The sequence below is a fragment of the Ursus arctos genome, unplaced genomic scaffold (assembly GCF_023065955.2).
Source record: "Ursus arctos isolate Adak ecotype North America unplaced genomic scaffold, UrsArc2.0 scaffold_2, whole genome shotgun sequence".
Lineage (NCBI taxonomy): Eukaryota > Metazoa > Chordata > Mammalia > Carnivora > Ursidae > Ursus > Ursus arctos.
The window spans coordinates 31468093-31489985 of record NW_026622874.1 but is presented as its reverse complement, the minus strand read 5'-3'; the positions used below and the strand labels follow the sequence as shown (position 1 = coordinate 31489985).

The 21893-nt window shown below is 45.4% G+C and overlaps 2 protein-coding genes across 13 annotated transcripts in view; one reads left to right on the top strand and one right to left on the bottom strand.

Annotated features, from left to right (window-relative positions):
- The window catches only part of LAMB3 (laminin subunit beta 3), a 73039-nt gene that overhangs the window by 44054 nt on the left and 7092 nt on the right, over window positions 1-21893 (bottom strand). For 6 of the 12 annotated variants that reach the window (XM_057314764.1, XM_057314765.1, XM_057314766.1 and 3 more), the window contains exons 1-3: window positions 3959-10829; window positions 2835-3153; window positions 1521-1622 (exon numbers count right to left, since the gene is read on the bottom strand). The gene's annotated coding sequence lies outside the window, so the exon portion shown is untranslated. Of the gene's footprint in view, window positions 1-1520; window positions 1623-2834; window positions 3154-3958; window positions 10830-11236; window positions 12610-13251; window positions 14429-15902; window positions 15965-16394; window positions 16457-21893 lie in introns of those variants that run through there. The other 6 variants (XM_048224868.2, XM_057314760.1, XM_057314761.1 and 3 more) reach the window with 5 other exon arrangements.
- Window positions 16181-17189, top strand: G0S2 (G0/G1 switch 2). The gene is made up of 2 exons (XM_026509072.4): window positions 16181-16335; window positions 16491-17189. Exon 2 carries the CDS (start codon window positions 16509-16511, stop codon window positions 16818-16820), a length of 312 nt encoding a protein of 103 aa, XP_026364857.1. The 5' UTR covers window positions 16181-16335; window positions 16491-16508; the 3' UTR covers window positions 16821-17189.

Genomic DNA, 21893 nt, shown 5'->3' with positions numbered 1-21893 from the left:
GTCAAAACTGACCCCCTTCTGGGGCGCCTGGGTGGCTCAGTCGTTAAGCGTCTGCCTTCAGCTCAGGTCATGATCCCAGGGTCCTGGGATCGAGCCCCGGATCAGGCTCCCTGCTCAGCAGGAAGCCTGCCTCTCCCACTCCCACTCCCCCTGCTTGTGTTCCCTCTCTCGCTATCTGTCTCTGTCAAATAAATAAATAAAATCTTAAAAAAAAAAAAAAAACAAATCCTGACACCCTTCTGACCTAAAATATTGATAACAGATTTAATACCAATAAAGAGGGACATGTTTATGGGATACTGAAGGGGTGATTAGAAAATAAATGTATATAAAATCTACTTAACTCTAAAGAAAACTAATACTCAGAGAGAAGCCAGGGAGAAAATATTCAACACACTAACATTTCCCGTCTCTTTCTATTCCTCTGCATGCTCTCATCTTCCACAATGAGCATATTTTGCTAGAATAATCAGTAAACATAAAGTTACAAGTATTGGGGTAAGGATGGTAATTTTTGTTCCTCCACAAGTTATTAATCCATCCTCTTTGCTCCCTCCTGTGCCCCGCACCCCTTCCACTAAAACCACAGACTGCCCCGGAGTTCACTAGAAGTTGTCTAAACTACTGTCGGTTTTGTAAGACACGGTTTCCCCTTCTTAAGAAATATGGCTTCTTGGGGCTATTCGATTTCTTCTGTCAAGAAAGCCCTTAGCATAGTTCCTCAATAAATGTATGTACTAATAAATGTGTAAGGAAGGACAAGCCAAAAGAGAGGGAAGGTAGAAAAAGTACTAAGTAATTACCAGCACCTTATCTTCCCGCTCGTATGTCTTAGGGCAAATCAAAAGAGCCTGTTCTCATCTATCGATATTTTGAGGGGAAGGAAGAAGTGAGGATAACCAAAAACTCCCACCCTCACCCAAATTTGCCTTTCCCATGCAGTTCTCCCAGAATAACACACCTAATTCTGAACTTCCTTCCCCCTTGCTCACTCAGAAATCTGCATACCCAGCAGCTCCCGGGAGCCAAGTATAAATACACATTTGTGCTCCCAAGTGCGATGTGGCGTCTCTGTGTGATGTGTGTGCACTGTCCTCCACAATCCTTGTGGCCAGCACTGCCAGATAAAATACAGGGATCCCAGTGAAATCTGAATCTCAGATAAAAAGATTGCATGGCGCAACTTATCTACTAAAATGGGATCCACTGTTTATCTGAAATTCTAATGTTACTGGGCTTCTCATATTTTTATTTGCTAAACCTGGCAACCTTACTTGTAGTAGGCTGTTCACCCACCCCCATGGCTTCCAGGCTTTTCCTAACCTGCTCACCTTCCTCTAGAAGTTCCCCCACCTGTCAACAATTTTCCTAAAATATGATGTTTAGAAGTGAAGGGGTGGGGAGGTCCTGGTGTCCAATGTCTGACACCATGGTGGCCTGTTGTGGGCACAGGTTCCTTGATCAAAGACCACTCCAGGGGAAAGATCAAGAGACAAACAACAGTACAGAGATGGGCCTACCTGCATCTTCTGGAGACTCTGTGTATGCTTCCCTGGACAGGAGACGTTGTATTTACTCCTTTGGTTAAGTATTACTCCAGAAAGAAACATCTGCATATTTTCCTAAAAGAACAAAAGGGAACAAAATGTTTTTCTGCTCTTGGTATGCATGAGGAACCATTCTAAACACCACATCTACAGTATCTCATTTATTTAGCTCTTTAAGATGGCTCTTTGAAGGAGATATTACTTCCCTTTTTTAAAGCATCAGCATTATTAGGTAGCTTGACAAGATTACAAGGTGTTAGGAACTGAATATGCTTCTCCCACCCATTCATATGTTGAAACCCTAACCCCAATGTGATGGTATTAGGTATTAGGTATTAGGCTTTGGGAGGTACTTAGGTCTAGATGAGGTCATCCGGGTGGAGTCCCCCTAATGGGATTAGTGCCCTTATAAGAAGAGGAGGGGACACCAAGGCTCTGCCTCCACAGAGAACAAAGAGCCACCTGTCTGACTCCAGGAAGCCAGCTCTCACGAGCACCAGTTGGCCTTGGCCTTCTCCTCTCCTAGAACCGTGAGAAATAAATGTCTGTTGCTTAAGCCACCCAATTCATGCTATTTTATTAGGGTAACCCAAGGAGAGGAAGACGCAGAACTGGCGTTTTTCATTGCCAGTGATAAACTAAGCACAAAATCTCAGCAGCTGTAACACAACAAACATTCGTCTGTTGCTCACACAAAGTAAGATGGGAGACGATGGTGAGGGGAGAGGTCCTCTGTTCTACAGGCACTCAGGGACTTCTGCCGTCTTGTAGCCGCACCAACAAGGCCACGTGGCCTTCACGGTCATGACAGCAAGGACAGAGGAGCATGGAGAAGCTCTCTCATATTCCGTGCTTCAGCTCTAAAGTGACACAGTCACTCGGCTTACAACCTATTGGCCAGAACCGTTCAGAGGGCGCCTAAGGGATCTTCCTATGTGTCCAGAAGAGGAAAACACAGTAGAACGTGGTGAACACATTGCACTGACTACCACAACTAGTATATGGTGAAACCAGAATCCACCAGAAGAGCTTTAAGCTTCCAAAAATCCACTTTCTTTCCATTACAATATCTGGTCCTTCCAAGATTAAGGGAATCTTTCTCACAAAAAGGGAACATCACATGGGACAGTTTATAGACTATGCCACCGCAAGGAAACGGATAGGAAAAATGGCCTTAGTGAATATGTCAGATTTGCAAAACTTAAAACTTCACAAGCTTGACCCCTTGGAAAACCTTAGAAACACAGACCATGAGATCTCTGCAAGTTGTACTGAGAAGATAAATACCTATGAGACCGGCGTCCTGCTCCAGTTTCTAAGAGAAAAACCACTGGGTGTGGGGGCGAATCTTCAAGGAGAAGGTTCTGGAATGTTGTAGGGTGACCAACCACTGTAGTTTTCCAGGATTCTCCTTGTTTTAGCTCTAGAAGTTCCACGTCTCAGAACAGCATTTCATCCCGGACAAATGCTTGCTCAGCTGGTTGTACATCGATACTTTTCTTCCCAGACAAGGTTGGAACGTGTCACCTCGGGCAGCTCAGTAAACTCTGCACGAGGATGTGCAGTGGTCTGAGAAAGTCAAGTGGGCTCCGGGTCCTAGGGAAACCTGAATGGAAAGAGCACATGAGAATAAGACTCTCCCACAGGAGAGAACTCAGGAAGCCCCTGTATGAATATTGGCCATCTTATCAAAGTCATCCTCTTCAAGGACTTGGGGAAAGAAAATAGCACACCAGTACCACTCTGGTTCTGGAGACTTGATTCCTGCTGCTGAAGCCTGAGCTGCAGGAGGCTTTTCCCAGCCAGATCCCAGCCGGATCACACCAAGGACCCATACTGAGCTGAGAGGTCTATTAACCCTTCTAGCTGTTTCAAGTCAAATACTGTTAAAATAGCATTCGTCCCTCATCTTGAATTTGTGCTCTTCTTAAGAGGTGTCCCCACGCACGTGCACACGCACACACGCATGCGCGCGCGCACACACACACACACGCACACACACATTGATGCACACACAAGCCTTTGCACTTCTTCCAAGGTACGTTTCACCCTGTTAGCATTGGCCTAGTGCTTCGCTTGCTGCCTTGGACTTGGTATGCACTTTGACCTGTACGCTTTCCATCATCTCCTGGTTAAGATTCCAAGTCCACAGCCAGGCTAGGCTCTCAGGGTCCTGCTTAAAAAGCTACACATTTTTTTTAAGATTTTATTTATTTATTTGACACAGAGAGAGACAGCCAGTGAGAGAGGGAACACAAGCAGGGGGAGTGGGAGAGGAAGAAGCAGGCTCCCAGTGGAGCAGGGAGCCCGATGTGGGGCTTGATCCCGGGACCCTGGGACCACACCCCGAGCCGAAGGCAGACGCTTAATGACTGAGCCACCCAGGTGCCCCAAAAAGCTGCACATTTGACCTTATCTCACACAGCCGCCCTTCACATGGTGCTCTGATCCAGCCATTCCGTTCCCTTGACCACACTTAGGCTCAGTTCATCCAGCTCTGCTCATCTACACTGATGTCTCCACCTCTTGCACACTTGGATAAGTTCTAAATCCAAGACTCAGATCAGGGTCCTGGATCAGTGATGACTTCTTTGGTATTCTCCATAAATTCTCCTCAAATCCCAGCAACAGACCTTATACAATTTTAGTACCAATCAATTCTGTTTTGTTTGTAAATCCCTTCTATGTCAAATTTACGTATTTACGGTTACTTAACTTTTAGTTATTTCGTAATTTGTCCCTAAACCTGGATTGTAAACTCCTGGAGAACAGGAACAACCCTTAGCCATTCTTTTTATCCCCTGATGAGTGCATAACCCAGTGTTTGCACATAGCAGATGCTCAATAAACAATTACTGATTTATTAGTACGGATCCACGGGGCAAGGGGAAACCTAACAAAAAGTGCTGAAAAACATGATGCCATGAATATTACTGCATAACTCTCTGTCAAGACAACATGCAGAGAAAAATCATCCAGAAAAATAAGCAGTTTTTTCTCCTGAGAACTGGAACCTGGGAAAATTCATGGTGAGTCAATCCACTGATCAATACGCCCCCAAGCTTAGGCTTCCTATTCCATCCACCATGGCTGGTCCTTGGGGAAAAAAAGGCCAGGAATCAAAATGGCAGTATTTTTGGCTTGGGGAACTAAAATACTTCTGCGTTCAGGCTATGGACCTAGGCACTCAGAGCATACAAGACCCAGCTTTTAAAACCCGCAGAGGGGATGCAAGGGATCAAGTGGGGCCAGGGGAGAGGAGGGCACAAATGGAGAGAGGGTCTTAGGACAAAAGAACTCCTCAACACGTTTAAGGGTTCTTTGTCACCCTCAGAGAATCCAGGAACATGTATAGCCAAAGGTCTGTCAATCCCTGCCTGCTCTTGGGCCACCTAAGATAGTGTGTCCCACCAGTCATCTTAGGCCTATCCCAACCCTGGGCCAATGAGCACCAAGCCTAAGACATTAAGATACCCCTTCCCACAACCCAGTGGGGTCTCAGAATACTTGTTTCTCTAAGTCCACTGACTAGGGATCAACAGTGTCCTGTTATCCCTCCAGCCGTCCTGGGGGTCTGAGCTTGGATCTGAATCCTCCCAACAAACCAGTCTGTACAGAACACCCCTCTCCCCCCAGCTTCTATGCGGTTCTCATCCTCAGAGCCTGGGCTTTTCTTCCAGTCCTCCGCATCAAATGTCAGCAGACCCTTCTGACTTTTGACTCAGAAACACAAAAACATCCAGAACCATTCATTTGCAAAACAAATATTTACTGAGCACCCACCCAGCCAGGCATCCAGTGACCAGGAGTAAACAAGTCAGACAGAATCACTGTCCAGAGGGAGACTATTGTCTCATGGGACACAGCCACTGAACACATAATTACCAAATAACTTATTAATTATGTAACCAGAGTGACCTCAACTTCTTAGCTCTCCAAATCACCCTTTTGTCTACTATCCAAATAACCATAATGCTGACAACTCTAGGGAGATGGTAGCGGATAATTCAAATTCATTCTAGTTGCTATTTGCCTTCAAACACTCCTAGCTCTTTTAAGCATCTCACCAGCCTATTTTGACCCCAAACATGAACACAAGGAACGAAACACACAGCTGTTGAATTTAAGAAATTTTACTGAAAATTTGGAGGTGACACAGGGAAATTACAACCTAAAAATAAATACTTGCTGGCATCCATCCGACATCATGGCATGTACCTGCTGCTCCAAGCCTTGACCAGGTTGCTGGAAACAAGGATCTCCCTTCATGAACTCACTTCTCCCATCCCACCCCAGAAGACAGCATTGTACACGGTGACAACCCAAGGTGGCCTATCTGCCTTGGGATTCATCTACTCACTGCCATTTGCCATACATCAGTGTGCATTCATTCATTCATTCTGGAAATATTTATTGAACACTTATTTTGTACAAGCCATTGTGCTAGATGGGGAGACAAAAGATAGCAGCAAAAAAGACAAGACCCTGACATCGTGGAGGAGACAAACAATAAACAAGTAAACCAAAAACTAAATCTAACAATTACAATTTCCAACACTTTGTATGAAATGTTTTTTAAGGGGATGATATAATAGATGAGGATCGCAGGCTGTTGGGAGTGCCACTTTAGAAATGATGGATAAGGGGCGCCTGGGTCGCTCAGTCAGCTAAGCGTCTGCCTTTGGCTCAGGTCATGATCCCAGGGTCGTGGGATTGAGCCCTGCATTGGGCTCCCTGCTCAGCAGGGAGTCTGCTTCTCCCTCTCCCTCTGCCGTTCCCTTTGCTTGTGCTCCCTCACGCGTGATCTCCATCAAATAAATTTTTTAAAAATCTTTAAAAAAAAAAAAAGATAGATAAGAGAAGTCGCTCCAAGGAGGTGACCTTGGGTTGAAATTCGGACTTCCTAAGGCAGGCTAAACACATATTTAAGTTGCCAGCAAAGTAGAGGTATCAAAATTTTTGTATCTAATTATTTTTTTAAGATATGGAAGTAAACACCTTAGGCAAAATTAGAAGGCTGTACATCCCCCCTATCTATATTTTAAGATTTAATATTGTTGTTATTTTGATTTATATGGGCAGGGTGGAAAACTCAATCTTTTCAGGGCTTAGGACCTCTAAAGTCTTACTCCAGCCCCAGGAGATACTAGAATCACCCTCAGGAATTTAGAGTCGATCCATCTTGGGGAACTCCCCGGCAATGACGGCTTTTAAAAGCTCCCAGGATGATTCTAAAGTGGAGTCAGGACTGAGAACCACTGACCTAGGGAAATAATGTAGCTGGAGAAGAGGGATCATGGTAAGACCCTACAATACCCCCAACATTAAGAGCAGCAATTCACTACCTTGACTGCACAAAAGAATCACCTTTAGAACTTTAAACATTACTGATCTTTAGGTCCCACTTGGAGAAATTTCTGATTTAATTGATCTGGCCCGGCCTTCAGAAACTTTAAAAGCTCCCCAGTGATTCGAATGTGTGTTCAAGGTTGAGAACCACTGACTGATAGAAGAGAAAGGTGTAACAAAGGAAATCTGGGAAGAAGAAACTAAGGTGGTACAATGAAGAGCAGAGGGTGCAGTGTTCTCCTGTTCTTCAGCAGGAGAGTGCAGTGTCCCTGAAGCACAGAGAAAAGGTGTTTTTAGAAGGAAGGAAGAGTTATTATCTGTTGAATGATAAAATCTAATTCATTCAATAAATATCCCATTAGCTTTTGGTGGGGGTGTGGTAATGGAAGCCAGATGGAAGTGGGCAAAAGTGAATGGCTGATAAAGAAATGGATACAGTAATTGTAGGCAACCGTTAATAAACCGTTTTAGTTTTGAAGAGGAACAAAGAATTCAGGCAGCATCTATAGCCAGAATGGAGAACCACTTCCCAGATGTTTCCTACAGTTCCATGGATTGAGACCCAGTGCTCTGCTATCGAACTTTCTGCAATCATGGAAATGTTCTTTATCTGCACTGTCCAATATGGTAGCCACTAACTACTTGTGGTTGTTGAGTGCTTGAAATGTAGTTCAAGTGACTGAAGAACTGAATTTTTAATTTTATTAAATCAGCTGTCCATATAATATAGCCTAATCATGAGAGTGACAATCCCATCATGTTCGCAAATCCTGGGGGCTTTATAGGGCTTGTACATCAGGGGCCATCTTAAAATTCTGCCTATTACATTAGAAATGAGTCCTTTATTCCAAGAGGGCTCTTGGCCTAGATTCTGGATGTGAAGGAAGAAAATCAGACTTTGTGATTAATACTCTTAGAACCAAACTACTCTGCAAGCTGACTTAGGCAATTAGACCTATCGCTCTCCTTCACCACCAGTCTCAGGCAAGCATTAGTGTTTTCTCAGCCCCCTTATTTCCATCCTTTTCTCCTCTCTCTATTCCCTCATGGGTTATCTCCCCCATTCCCAAGATCTCGGCCACCCCCAACTCACTGAAACTTCTCAAATCCTCAACTTACAACCCAATCTCTCTCCAGAGCTCCAGATTCCTGATTCCTATACAACTGCTAACAACCACCTTTGCCAGCACGTCTCATAAACAGTCCAAACTCATTATACCCAAAATGGTACCCATTCTCTTCTTCCCCAAATGTGCTCCTTCTTCCTTCTCCAAACCTGGGAGTCATCTCTGACACCTTTTCTCTTCTACAGCACTAAGCCTTCCAGTTTTACCTACAGTGCATCACTCAAATCTGTCTTCCTCTATCCCCATTACTTCTGTCTTAGCCCAGACCCTCACTGCCCAAATTACTCTAACAATATCCTACTCATTGCCTCTAGTCTTGCTCCACTCGTGCATTCTTCACTCTGCCAATAGTGAGCTACTTAAAACGCCAACCTTATTGAACTGTTCTGCTGCCTGAAAGACATCAATTTTTCCCACTGCCTAGAGGATAATCAATGCAATACAAGACAAACTGATAGCTATGATTAAATAACTCAATAGACAATGCTTTGTGCTAGCTCTGAGAACACTGAACAAGACAGAGATCGTTCCCACCCTCACAGAGCTTACAGTCTGGCAATGGAGACACACAATGGAGTCGTGAAAGGGAAAGTAAGATGGCGATGGGAATGTGCAGCACAGGGAGCTTCCCTCACCTAAGCGTCAAGGAAGGCCTCCCTAAGGCAGTGAGTGGACAATGACACTTGAAGGATGAGCACGAGTCCATAAGATGAGGGAAATGATCAAAGTGTTTGAGGTGGAGAGAACAACACGAGGAAGGATCTGAAGTTGTGAAAGAACCAAACAGTGTGGCTGGCACCTAGAGAGCAGGGGTTGAGGGATATACGGTGAACTGGAAAAACAGACAAGGAAAAGATCACGGGTGAACTTATACACCATGCTAAGAATCCAGGCCATGATCCAAAGGGCAACATGGGGATCCACTGAAGGGTTTTGTTTTTAAGATTTTATTTATTTATTTATTTGAGAGAGAGAGAGAGAGAGAGAGGGAGAGAGAGAGAGCACAAGCAGGGGGAGCAGCAGAGGGAGAGGGAGAAGCAGACTCGCCGCTGAGCAGAGAGCCTGATGCGGGACTCAATCCCAGGATGCTGGGAGCATGACCTGAGCTGAAGGCAGACACTTAACTAACTCAGCCATCCAGGTGCCCCCCACTGAAAGGTTTTAAAGAGAAGAGTGACATGATAAGGTCTGTTTTTTTCTTTTAAGTTTACATTGGATTGAATTAGATTGATTGGATTGGATTGGATAGGTCAAGACCCAAGACAGAGAGACCAGTTATAAGACCACAGCAACAGTCCAGGTGAGGTGATGAGGGCTTAGACTAGGAGGGTGGCAAGGGGGATCGAAAATAAATAAAGCCAGGAGATATTTAAGAGGCAAAATCACAAGTCTTGGTGGTCGTACATGACAGGTGACAGAGAAAGAAGAGAAAAGGATGGCTCCCAGGCTTAGGACCTGGGCTACCAGACAGATGGTAAGACTAGATGAAGCAAGATGGTGGTACAAGGTTTGGGGGTGGAAACATTGACTTTGGCTTCAGACACAGAAAGTTTGATAGCTGCAAGATATCCAAGTCAAGATGTAGCCTTGGCAGGAAGATATGGATGTCTAGGGCTCAGACGTGTATGTCATCTGCACAGAGGCATAATGGAAGCCTCACAAGTAAACTAAATCACCTAAAGAGAGTATGTAAAGTTTAAAAAGAGGTCCAGGACTGAGTCCTGAGAACTGCTGATATTTAGAGGTCATATAAAAGGCAAAAGGGTAAGGAACCTGGGTGGCTCAGTTAAGTGTCCGACTATTTTTTTAAAAGATTTTATTTATTTATTTGACAGACAGAGACACAGTGAGAGAGGGAACACCAGCAGGGGGAGGAGGAGAGGGAGAAGCAGGCTTCCCATTGAGCAGGGAGCCTGATGTGGGGACTCCATCCCAGGACCCTGGGATCATGACCTGAGCCAAAGGCAGACGCTTAACGACTGAGCCACCCAGGTGCCCCAAGTGTCCCACTCTTAATCTCAGCTCAGGTCTTGATCTCAGGGTCATGAGTTCAATCCCCTCATTGGGATCCATGCTGGAAATGGAGTCTACTTAAAAAAAAAATTTTTTTTTAAAGGCAAAAGTGAGAAGGAAAAAAAAACCAAAACAAACAAACAAACAAAAAACTGAGGAGTGTCCAGAATAGAATAGGAGGAAAATTAGAATATGATAACATGGAAGCCAAGGAGAATGTCTTCCTAGAAGGAGGGAGTAGTCAATAGTTCCAAGACATCACATACGTTGGCAACCATTTAGGTAATTGTTCATTATGGCTCCTGCCTACTACTTTCTACTCATTTCCTGCCATTTCCCAAAACTCATCCTTTATGATCCGATGCCAATCTTGCCTAACTTCTCTTGGACCATGCAACGTATTCTCATGCATACCATCCTTTTTACATGCAGCCCTCTCTCACTCCAGGCCTCCCCTAACCCTGAACCCCCACTTCCTCCCAGAGTCACCTGGTGAACATCATCCATTCTTTAAAACTCTCAGCTGCTCAGGCATCATCCACTCTTAGGCCTTCCTTGACCATCTCCTCCCCAAACTGAATCAGTCAATACATTTCTCATTCTAGCCCATTTGTTCACCTGGTATGTATTTCTATTATTGTGCTTATCCCAGTATATTGTAATAACTTAATGTCTGAGTCCTCTTCTTGACTGCGAGCCTCATGAGGGCAAAAACAATGTCGTGTTCTGCTTTCTATAACTATGCCTAACACAGTTATCAGATACACGGCCATCTTCAACAAACGTTTTTGGACCTTACCGCTGCCTATATGCCACCTAGGGAATGTGAATGACCTGCACCGGGCTAAAGGACCACAGGAACTGCTGACCTGAGCAGGGGGCAAAGACAACAGAATAATGACTGAATCAATAACAGGTATTGACTGCTTCCATTCCTGCCCAACTGCTAAGCCTCTCCCAGTGCTCCGGCTCATACGGGCTTCACCACACCTCATTTAACAGGTGTGATCACCACCCTCCCTTTACAGATGAGGAAATGAGACTAGAGAAGTTAAGTCACTTGTCCAAGGTCAGACCCTGGTAAGAGGAGCCAGGTCTTGAACGAACCCAAGTCTGTTCGACTCCAGAGGCCTATACTCTTAAGTCTAAGTGGCATTTGAGCTTGGGGAAAATTCCCTGTACTTACAGATTCAAACTTACAGAGCAGAGTAGCGTGGTTCACAAGTGGGAGGTGAGCAGTTGGGTGTTGCTGCCCCCAGCACATCCTGTGTGGTCCAGCAGATAGTGGCTCTGCTTGGCCAGAAGCCATGAGGGACTAAAGCACACTGTCTACGAGGGGTTCACCAGTTGGATTTGTCAAGGCCCTGGGGTCCCAGGAGCAGGCTGGAGGAGTGCCCTAGAGGAAGCCAATCGCTGCAATGTCAGACACTAAGTTGGGAGTGCAAGTGAAAGGTGAGGAAGCCAGAGTGGAAGGAACTAAGCCGAGCTGCCAGGTCTTGGGCAATCTTAACCCCAAGGCTCTGTGCCAAGGACAAGCCACTGTGCCTAAAATAACCTCCCAAGAGAATCTGATCATTTTGCAATCTCTAGCTCAATACTGACTTTCAGGTCAATGTAACTCTTATTGATTAAGCCCCTATTATACGTTAGCACCATGAAAGGTACAAAGATCTGGTGTTCCACGGAGACAGGGCAAGCCCACAAGGAACAATGAGAGAGCTGTAAAACAGTACACAACACAGTGCCAACCTGCGCAGGACGAGCCACAGGGGTGGCTGAAATTCACAGAAAGGGGAGATCAGGGTGTGCTGCTGGATTCTTGGAGCACACGAACTGAAAAAAGGAAGACACAGTAGAAAGAGAAGAGCATTTCAGGTAGGAAGAAGATTATGAGCAAAGGTGAGGCAGCCACAATGAGAATGGACTGTTTCTCGAGCCGTGAGAAACCCATCTGCGGAGCAAATGGAGAAAAATGAAATCTAAAGTTAGATGAGTGGGAAAAGCAGATCACAGAAGTCTCAGATTCCAAGAATATCAATCAAGTAAATCCAATATGCAGAACCCAGGAGTCCATGTAGGCAATAAGAAATGACCCAGGCTTTAAGCAGGCAATTAAGAATAAAAATTTTAGGAAGATTTATTTGGTGGTAGTGTTTGAGACAGATTACAGAGGAGAGGACTAAAGGCAAAAGAAGGAGGAGGAGGAGAAGGAGGAAAAGAAGAAGGAGGAGGAAGAGAAGAAGGAGGAGGAGGAGGAAAAGGAGGAAGAGCAGGAGGAGAAGGAGGAGAAGGAGAAAAGAGAAAAGAAAACTGTCGAAAAACAAAAACAATGGGACTCCTGGCTGGCTCAGTTGGTAGAGTGTGCAACTCTTGATCTTGGGGTCGTGAATTCAAGCTCCCTGCTAGACACAAGAGCCTACTTAAAAAAAAGAAAAGAAAAGGGGCGCCTGGGTGGCACAGCAGTTAAGCGTCTGCCTTCGGCTCAGGGCGTGGTCCTGGCGTTATGGGATCGAGCCCCACATCGGGCTCCTCCGCAGGGAGCCTGCTTCTTCCTCTCCCACTCCCCCTGCCTGTGCTCCCTCTCTCACTGGCTGTCTTTCTGTCAAATAAATAAATAAAAGAAAAAAAAATGTCTAGACTCTAGAACTCTAGTCTTCAAAACTAGAGGAAGACAAAGGTTAGACAAAGGTTAGAATCAAAAATCACGCATTGATATTTGAGAGATAAGAAAGCTCTGCAAAGCTAGTGTACATGAAATGAAAGTAACTCCAGGACTGGGGAAGAAATGGAGTTTTAAGATTTACATGATTTTATCCTATCCCCTATGATGCATGATCCCCTCCCTCCAGCCTCCTATAATACTAGGGGTGGGCAGGGACTTGGCAGGTAGCAAGGAGCTGGTACCAAAATACTACTACTACTAAGTGAGGCTCATATACAACCAATCATCCAAAAGGCCTCTGTCCCGTTCCTTCAATCCCCAAGGCACAGTTGTGGGGACAGCTCTCTCTTCTGCACTCACCCCTAGGACCACCTGCCACCCCTTTGTGATTGTTTCCTCTGCAGACGGCTCTGGGTGCTTAACTTTAATGTTTGGGAGAAAGGGATTTGAAAAGCAAAATAAACTTTAAACTGGCCTTTCCTACCGTCCTAGAAATGGCACAATTAAATGTTAGGATAGGAGCGTCTGGGTGGCTCAGTCGTTAAGCGTCTACCTTCAGCTCAGGGTGTGATCCCGGAGTTCTGGGATCGAGCCCCACATCGGGCTCCTCCGCTGGGAGCCTGCTTCTTCCTCTCCCACTCCCCCTGCTTGTGTTCCCTCTCTCGCTGGCTGTCTCTCTCTCTGTCAAATAAATAAATAAAATCTTTAAAAGAAATAAAAATTAAAAAAAATAAATGTTAGGATAGACTCAAGGGTAGGGTGACCAACTATCCCAGTTAGCCCAGAGCTGTCCCAGTTTCAGCCCTGTAAGTCCTGCACTCGGGGAAACCCCTCAGCCCTAGACACACTGAAATGGCTGATCACCCTACAGCTGGTCTGGCCCTCATGATGCAACACAAGGCTTTCCACCTCTAAAGTGACATCAGCACTACTGAAGCACATGCTTAGTTTCCCAAGCCCTACGTAACCCTCTACCCTAGAAGTTGGGTTCTCTTTCCCCACCTAGACAGAGGAATTATCAGAAATTCCTAAACAGAAGTTGATCCTTAGCCTTCTATTCCCACCATCTCCTACTCAGCTACCACCTAAACCAGAAACACCAAACGCACTGGCACCGACTCATATCACCTGCTGCTCTGTCTGCCCAGCCCTGGCCAGCAAGCTGGTGGGCTCTGGGGGTCAAAGTCAGATTATTAAAGAGGGAAAGAGGGGGACTCATCCAGGTAATAATGTGCTCTACCACAGTAAATCACAAAAAAGGGGAACCCCAGATAAACTGCAGTTTGTTGACAGTCGAAGACATGTGGTTTCCCTCTTTCAGTTACAGAAATAACGGAAATGATTACGATGGAGTCGATTTCTGGTCAATTTTGGAGTTTTGCGACCAAAGCTGGGCTGACTCACCTTCAGAAAAGGAACCAGGTGAAAGCCCCAATAGTAAGGTATACATCATATACTCTTCCAGAAGCCACAGTGTTTGGCACACTCACAAATCCTGAGAAGGCTCACGTATCATTTCTGCCAGGTAATTAGAGACTTCTCCAAAATTTTAAGGAAGATTCAAAGAAAATGCCAAGACTGGGGCACCTGGGTGGCTCAGTCCGTTAAGTGTCTGCTTTCAGTTCAGGTCATGATCCCAGGGTCCTGGGATCAAGCCCCCCATCAGGCTCCCTGCTCAGCGGGGAGTCTGCTGTCCCTCTCCCACTGCCCCTCTCCCCTTCTTATACGTCCTCTCTCTCTGTCAAATAAATAAATAAAATCTTTTAAAAGAAAGAATGAAGAAAAGAAAAAGAAAAAAAAGAAAAAGAAAAAGGACAGACCGACCCAAGATCAGTATTAATCTCAACTTCGTCCCTTGTTGCAGAAATTTCCTGTCTGACAACATTAAAAGAACAATAAGCAGGGTTCACCATCCCCTAGGAATAACCCCTATTTGGTTGGCTCCGTGTCACTTTGACTGCTTTGGTGCAGACTAAAAGGCAGAATTTTACAAAAGCTGCTTAACTAACCTTGCCCAATCTGCATGCACACACAAATCTTACTACCTTAAATGCTAATAGCCAAGGCAAAGGGTAGTTGTTACGGTTGTCTTTTTTAATTGAATTGTCTGGGAAATTGCCTCCGCAGACCACCCCCCCACCAAAGGACTCAAACATTTGGTCTTTGAAACAGCCCGTCCCTGTCCCTCCCCACAGGAGGCGTTGCAAGATTGCATCACTGACCTTTACAATTTTCTGGCCAGTCTGATTTCCCCCTCCTCCCTCTTGACTGCTGGCAGCCCTTTGGCCCACTTGCCTCTCTGTTCTCCCCTATAGCTGGCTAACTCCGGTGAATGGATAACCAAAGCTAAATCATTACACCCTCTACCAGAGGGTGATGATGTTTAATCCAAGCCAAAATGTATCTTTCTCTCCTCTCCTCCCTTGCGTCCAAGAGTGCTTTTTTTTTTAAGTCTTACTTAAGTAATCTCTGCTTGAACTAAGGACCACAGACCAAGAGCCACATGCTCTTCCAACTGAGCCAGCCAGGCGCCCCCCAAGAGTTCTCTCTTTAGCTCTTACCCAAACCCTCTACTCTCACCCTTCTGCCCGTTTCTATAAGCTGAGCTGGCACAGTGGTGTTGCAGCCCCAGACCCAGGGAAGTGGCAAGTAGTTACTGAGAGCATGAACTATTTGCATTCCACACCAGCAGAAATTTATCCACAATCCCCTTCCATCTTCTCTGCCCCGTAGCCCAAAGTAGGAATGGGGATAATCTGGATTTAATGATACAGAGAAGTACATATACGAACAGGGGCAAGCGCAGAGAGGCATCACACACACACACCTGCGTAAAAGGGCACCCTCAGTTAAGTAACTATCTGTCAAGTGACCCTAGCGGTGCAAGCACCTGTGAATAGAACCAGTCCGGCCGGAAAGAAACACAAGCACAGACAGAGCCTGGAGACCTGGTTCGGCTCCTTACCAGGATCTCTCCCCCTAGCCTTCTCCCCTCCGAACCCCACACCTGTGGGAAGACAACAACCCTTAATAAAAACTAAATATTTTCCGGGTAGGTAGTACCCGCCCCCCGCCCCGCGATGTCCTCTTTAGGGGTCCCTCACGGGCCACCCCGGGCAAGGAAAGCTGTGCCACCACCCACACCACTAAGGAAGAGTCACGTGGGAAATGTACGCGATACCTCCCAGGGCTCCGGGTCCTCACCTGCGTGCGCACCCGGAGTGGGACCTCCTGCGTCCCGGCCGCCCCGCCCCCCGCACCCCCGCCGCGGTCTCCCCTGCCTGGGACTCCCAGCTCACAAGACCCAGGCGTGCACAGCTCATGGCCGCCTCCACCTTGGTCCTTCCCCGCCCCTCTCCCCTCTTCCCCCCCCCTTCCCCCCTCCTTCCCCCTCCTTCATCTGGCGCTAGCGGCGCTGGCCCCGAGCCAAGGGAGCCCGGGAGGCGGGTCTCGGAGGAAAGATATAAGCGGCCCCGGGGCACCGCCAAGGTGCCAGCTGCGGAGTCTCCACCCGGAAGAGCCGCGGCTGCCGAGGAGGAGGAGAACGCAGAGGCCGGCCGGACCCCCGCACGCGCTGACCGCCGCCGCGCCGCCGCCCCCGGCTCGCGCTGCCTCCTGCTCGCGCTGAGCCTCCGAGGTGAGCCCGGCCGGGGAGAGCGCGGCGGGGCGGGGTCCCCCGGGCGGGGTCCCCCCCACCTTCCTGCGGGACAGCCGAGCGAGGGACGCTTGGGCAGGCTGGAGCCATCCTTCCGCGGCTGAATGGTCCCCTTTCCTGCCCCGCCCCTCCCGCAGGTCACCCCCGCCCCCGAGATGGAAACAGTGCAGGAGCTGATCCCGCTGGCCAAGGAGCTGATGGCCCAAAGGCCCAGTCGGAAGCTGGTGAAGCTGTACGTGCTGGGCAGCGTGCTGGCCTTCCTCGGCATGGTCATCGGCCTGGTGGAGACTGTGTGCAGCCCCTTCACGGCCGCCAGCCGCCTGCGGGACGAGGAGGCCGCGGTGGCCGAGCTGCAGGCCGCCCTAGAGCGGAAGGCCCTCGCGACCCAGACCCTGGCGGAGAAAAGCAAGCAGCAGGATGCCGTCCCCTGCAGCCGGGCGCTCGCCAACCGGCAGCACGCCTCCTAAGACCCCTGGGAGCCCGCAGAGGGAGAGGGGAGAGAGCCTGGGTGTGAGAAAGAGAGCGTGTAGGGTCGGGCTCAAGTGGGAGAGAGCAGGAGTCCTGTGCTGTTTGGACTTAGATCTGAGAAGCCACTGACTTCTAGAACGGAACTACCACACGGATCCACCAAAAGGAGTTTGGGATTAAGTGTTGCTGCCGTGCAGCATTGCAGGGTGACATGTCCGAAATTAGGTATCTTTGAGCGATCTGAGTGCATGTATTTTGCACTAGGGTGGAAGGCGGGAATGCTTTTTATATTATTATTATTATTATTGTTGTTGTTATTACAATGACCACAATTTTGCATTTTGAAATAAAACTCGTTTTGTACTATATCTCAGTATCTGATTCCAGAGGGGCGTGTTTTCTTGGGGTGGACAGCAGAGAGGATGAACATGCTGGCAAAGGGGGTCTTAGCTGAGCACTGTGGGGAGAGCAGCTGCCTTACCCTCTGGCAGCATTTGCTTCACTGTTAGGGACTCTGATGTCCACATTACATGCCTGTAATATGCTGGGGACTCGTTTTTGTTTCATGTTAGGGGTGGCAGAAGAGAAAGTTTTATTAAGTCCCACCAGGCTTAGCATTTTAAGATGAGAAGACAAATCAACGTCTGAGCTACAATACACTAATAGCAAATACTGATGAATTCTAGGGCAAAAAACATTTGCCATCTCACGCCTGACCAGAGGCTCCTATGGCCGACACCTCTTTCTTCCTTACTGTATTTTAATGAGTGAGCGAGAGAGGAAAGAAAACAAAACTAGCTAGCTAGTAGGAAGACAGAAAGCAAGCTGCCAAGAATGCTGAATTGGGTCTCTAGCTCTACCCAGCCTTCCTCCTCCTAACTGAAATCATAGGAAGAAGCTCTAGGTTAGAAGGAGAAAGACAGGTTATCACCCATCTGAATCCTCTTCATCCAGGGGTACAGTATAATCTTCTTGTGATCAAGGTCCTTGTCTTCCTCTTCCTCTTTAGTGTTCTTAGAAATTATCAAGTCCTGGCCAAATAATAGGTTCTTAATAAATACTTGATGCTCAAGTAATCTCTTTATGGAATAGGAGTACCAATTCTCGAAGGAGGAGCAATTTTGTCCCCCCAGGAGACATTTGAAAATGTCTGGTAGGGGAAGAGGGGCACTATTACGAGCAGCTTGGGAGTAGAAGCCAGGGATGCTGCTAGACAGCTTATAATGCATGGAACACCCACCCACCACAAAGCATTCTTCAGTCCAAAATGTCAACAGGGCAGAGGTGGAAAAGCCCTGGGTTAAAGGAAAGGAAGGAAAAACGGTTTGCTCCATCAGAATCAAGGTTTTGAGGTGGTCTCAAGAGACTATGGTTGTTATCAAACAGGAGCCCCTCTCCCCACGCAGGGACAAAAATGGTCCTTGGCCCTATCCTGTTTGGCAATTTTATCATCAACTGAGGAGACGTGACAGGAGGAATCCGTATCAGTTCCGTTACTGAGGCAGAGCTGAGATTGTAGAGTCAGGATTCAAAATGACTCACCAGGCTGGAAGCATGCCCGAAGCTAACCAACTCTAACTGAACAGAGAAGATACAGTACCGAATTAGTTCCAAAAATCCAGTTGCACGGTCACAGAATTATGAAGGCTTGTTCTAGTAGCAGCAGTTCATGTGAAGAAGACCTAGGTGTTTCCACTGATTACAAGCTCAATATAAACCAACAAGGGTCTGCTAAAAAAAAAAAAAACTAAAAAACAAAACCCTAACATCAGTGGAAGTGGAATGTCCAGAAAAGGGGAGGAGGAGGTAGTTTTGTGTTACTTTACAATCTGGCAGGTGGGAAATCAAAAAAGTTAAAGATCTCCTGGACTTGCTTGGGTTTGCATTCTGACTCATTTGCTGGCTTTAAGACCTTGGACAAGTTACTTAGAAACTGTCTACCTCAGGTTAGTTAAGTTCTTCCGCCATCTGTAAAATAGTGCCTCCCTCATGGGATAATTCTGCAAATTAAATGAGACAATGCACATAAAGTACTTACAGCAGTTACCTGGCAAACAGTAAGCTTTCAGTCAATGACAGTTGTTATATATCAAGAGAAACCTTGACAAACAATAGCCTACTTAGATCAGAGGGACTTGGGCATATAAAAATCCAGGAACCCTGTCACATACAGAACAATTGAATAGAGGAATAGAGAAGTTACAATACAATCCTGTCACATACTTGCCTCCAAATAGTTGAAAGGCTGCCATATTGATCCAACAAAGCCTAATAAAATAGACTTATTTTATGTGGCTTGAAAATGCAGAACCAAAAGTCGCAAATAGAAGTACAAGGAAGCAGGTCTTAGGTCATGAAGTAATCAGAGTAAACATAAGGAGTTCCCTTGTGACGTATAGTAAACTCCCCGTTACTAAAAGCATGCAAGCAGAAGTTGGAAATAAACTGGAGAGGAGATTTCTGAACTTGGAAAGGAGATTGGTCTTATGACCGCTGAAGTCCTACCCACTTACAAGATGCTGGGATTCTATTTGGTCCAACCACCAAATAGAGGATATATTTCCTATTCCAGCCTGCTTCTCTGAACCCTTTCCTTCACCCCCAACACACACACCCTCTCTCTGTTTCCAATGCCTTTTTGTTCTTTTTCTCAGCATGTTGACAAATATTTTCCTTCCTGCTAAATGACTATTAAAAATAATGAATTTATATGTTAACTACCTAGAATTTAAATAATAATAATGAATTTAATTCCAAAATAAACTATTTCCCGATTAAGTTTATCTAACAAAGGCTTTTGCCTCTTAGAAAATAACCTTAACCGAATGGTTCTCAAATTTTGTCACCCTGAAACACTCATTAGTCACCTTGTTTGTTACAAAACTCTGATCTATTAATATAAATAAATATGTAATTTTGTATTATATCAGATTCCAACTTGTAATATGTTTTAATGAAAGCATATAGTTGGTATCAACTGTGAGAATATTAAAAAGTTGCCACATTCTTAGGACAAGTTTGATTGTTCTATGATCATGGTCTCCAGAACTAATTCAAACCCATTGGCTCAATCAATGACAACTCGCCTCAGCTAACACATTCTTACAAGCCAACCAGCAAGTGATAGACCCTCACTTCTGAGGGTTAACCAACCAGAAACTGACATACCCCAAAAATACAGAGTCCCAGGCAGTCAAAAAATAAGTATGCTTCTACAGGTGATGTCAGCCCACTTAAGTCTGGGAAAGTATGCCAATCTCTGAATTTTGTGTTTTCCAAAAACCAACAAGTACATTTACTAGGTTCGTTGTGCCCAAACTCTATTTGTCCTTCATATCTGCTGCCAGCTAAGTCAGTCCCAATGACAATCTGAACTCCAGTGGTTTCAGCTGGGTTCTTGCCACTTCTATGATTTGTAACCAAGTAGGTCTTTGTATAAAATCAGTCTTTGTACAAAGTTATTAGGTATTTTAGTTGACAGGTGTACATGCTGGTAAATAATTATACCTAGGCCTTTGTACGAGGTCATTGGACATTTTGGTTGGGAGGTATACCACGGAGTAATTAGACATAGGTCCCATATAGCTCATTAGACCTTTTGTTTTGGAGGTATGCCTTTTGATAACTATTTGTGTCATTAAACTGCTTCTCACTTCACCTTTGCTTTTGTTTGTCTATATTTTAAAGTCTTGTCTTATGTGTTTTTGTTTTGTTCTGGAATACCTTCTTTCTGATGTATGTATAAGGGAGTGTTTCAGAGGGAACGGCCCAATAAATCACTAATCCAATCCAAGTTGACCTAAGGGGTCATAGCTGGAGATCCACTAGACTGGTGCCCAATTCAGGAAAAGGCAACTGGCCAAACTTAGCTTTGGGTCCCCTACAAAACTTTCATGAGGGCACTCTCTGTCTTGTCAGCGTGTGAAAGAAGGTCACTGTTAGTCCGTATTCCGGGGTCAGACATTGTCAGGTCATTAGATTGCATGGCCCTGTCCCAACCTTTGCTTCGAAAGGGCACAAAAGATACCATTTGCGGGCACACACTCTTACTAAACAGCCTCTTTTGTCTTCCTGGGTTCTTCTATGTCAAAACTTCCTCTTAGAAGAACTCCTGCTTCCCCTATAAAGCTGCACTGTAGTCCTAACTCTTGTGCTTACTTTGATAAAGGACAAGAACTTTGAGTTAGAACAACAATGGCCATCATGGAGGAACTTCGACATGTCAAAACCAGTAAATTAATTCATTTAAAGAGGAACCCCAGAATAGGAACTCCAGAAATCTAAACAACCATCCTTTCATCAGAATTTTCTCTGGAAAAAAAACAATCACACTGTAACATTGCTAAACCAGAGGGCAGTCCTAGAGAAGGGTGAACTGTTTTGAGGGATTTTGTTTGTTTCGTTTTCCAATTTAAATAAATTGAATTTTTTTTTTAAAAAGGAGCTAAATTTAAGCCCTCTCTGGTGCCATATTAAGAGTTATAATTGAAGATTTTCCTAAACCTAAAGAAGTTGGGTAGACATTTGTTAAATAATTCAGGATTTTATTAGGTACTTACTGCTCTGGACTACAGACCTGTACCAAGTAGTTCAATTAATTGTTAGTACTGCAGCTGGAGAAAAAGATATAAAAGCAGCAGGGAAGAAAGGAAAAATTTAAATAATTCAGCCACGTAAAATGAAAGAAAAAAGTGCCTTAAGAGAGCAAGAAAAAATAGAAAATACAGTACAAAAGACAATTTCAGAAGGCTTTCTTTTAAAGGGACATTGGACAAAGATTCAAAATTATAAATTAAATAAAAATGAAAACAGACGTCAGGAAATTTTCAAAGAGTATTCTGGAGTAGATCCAACAGTTGAAGTAAAGGAGACTTGTCTTTTTCAGTTCTTTTTTTCTTTCTTTTAATGGGCTCAAATATATGTTAGGGGATTTAATGAGAAAAAAATAATTGAAATCCCAAATGTCCACTTGTGGCTAGGCATTTTCAGAGAGCCTTAGAAAGTAAATAAGCTAGAAATCAATAGAACTTATGGTTCTCTAGGTAAAACAACTGTCCACTGAAAGAAAAACA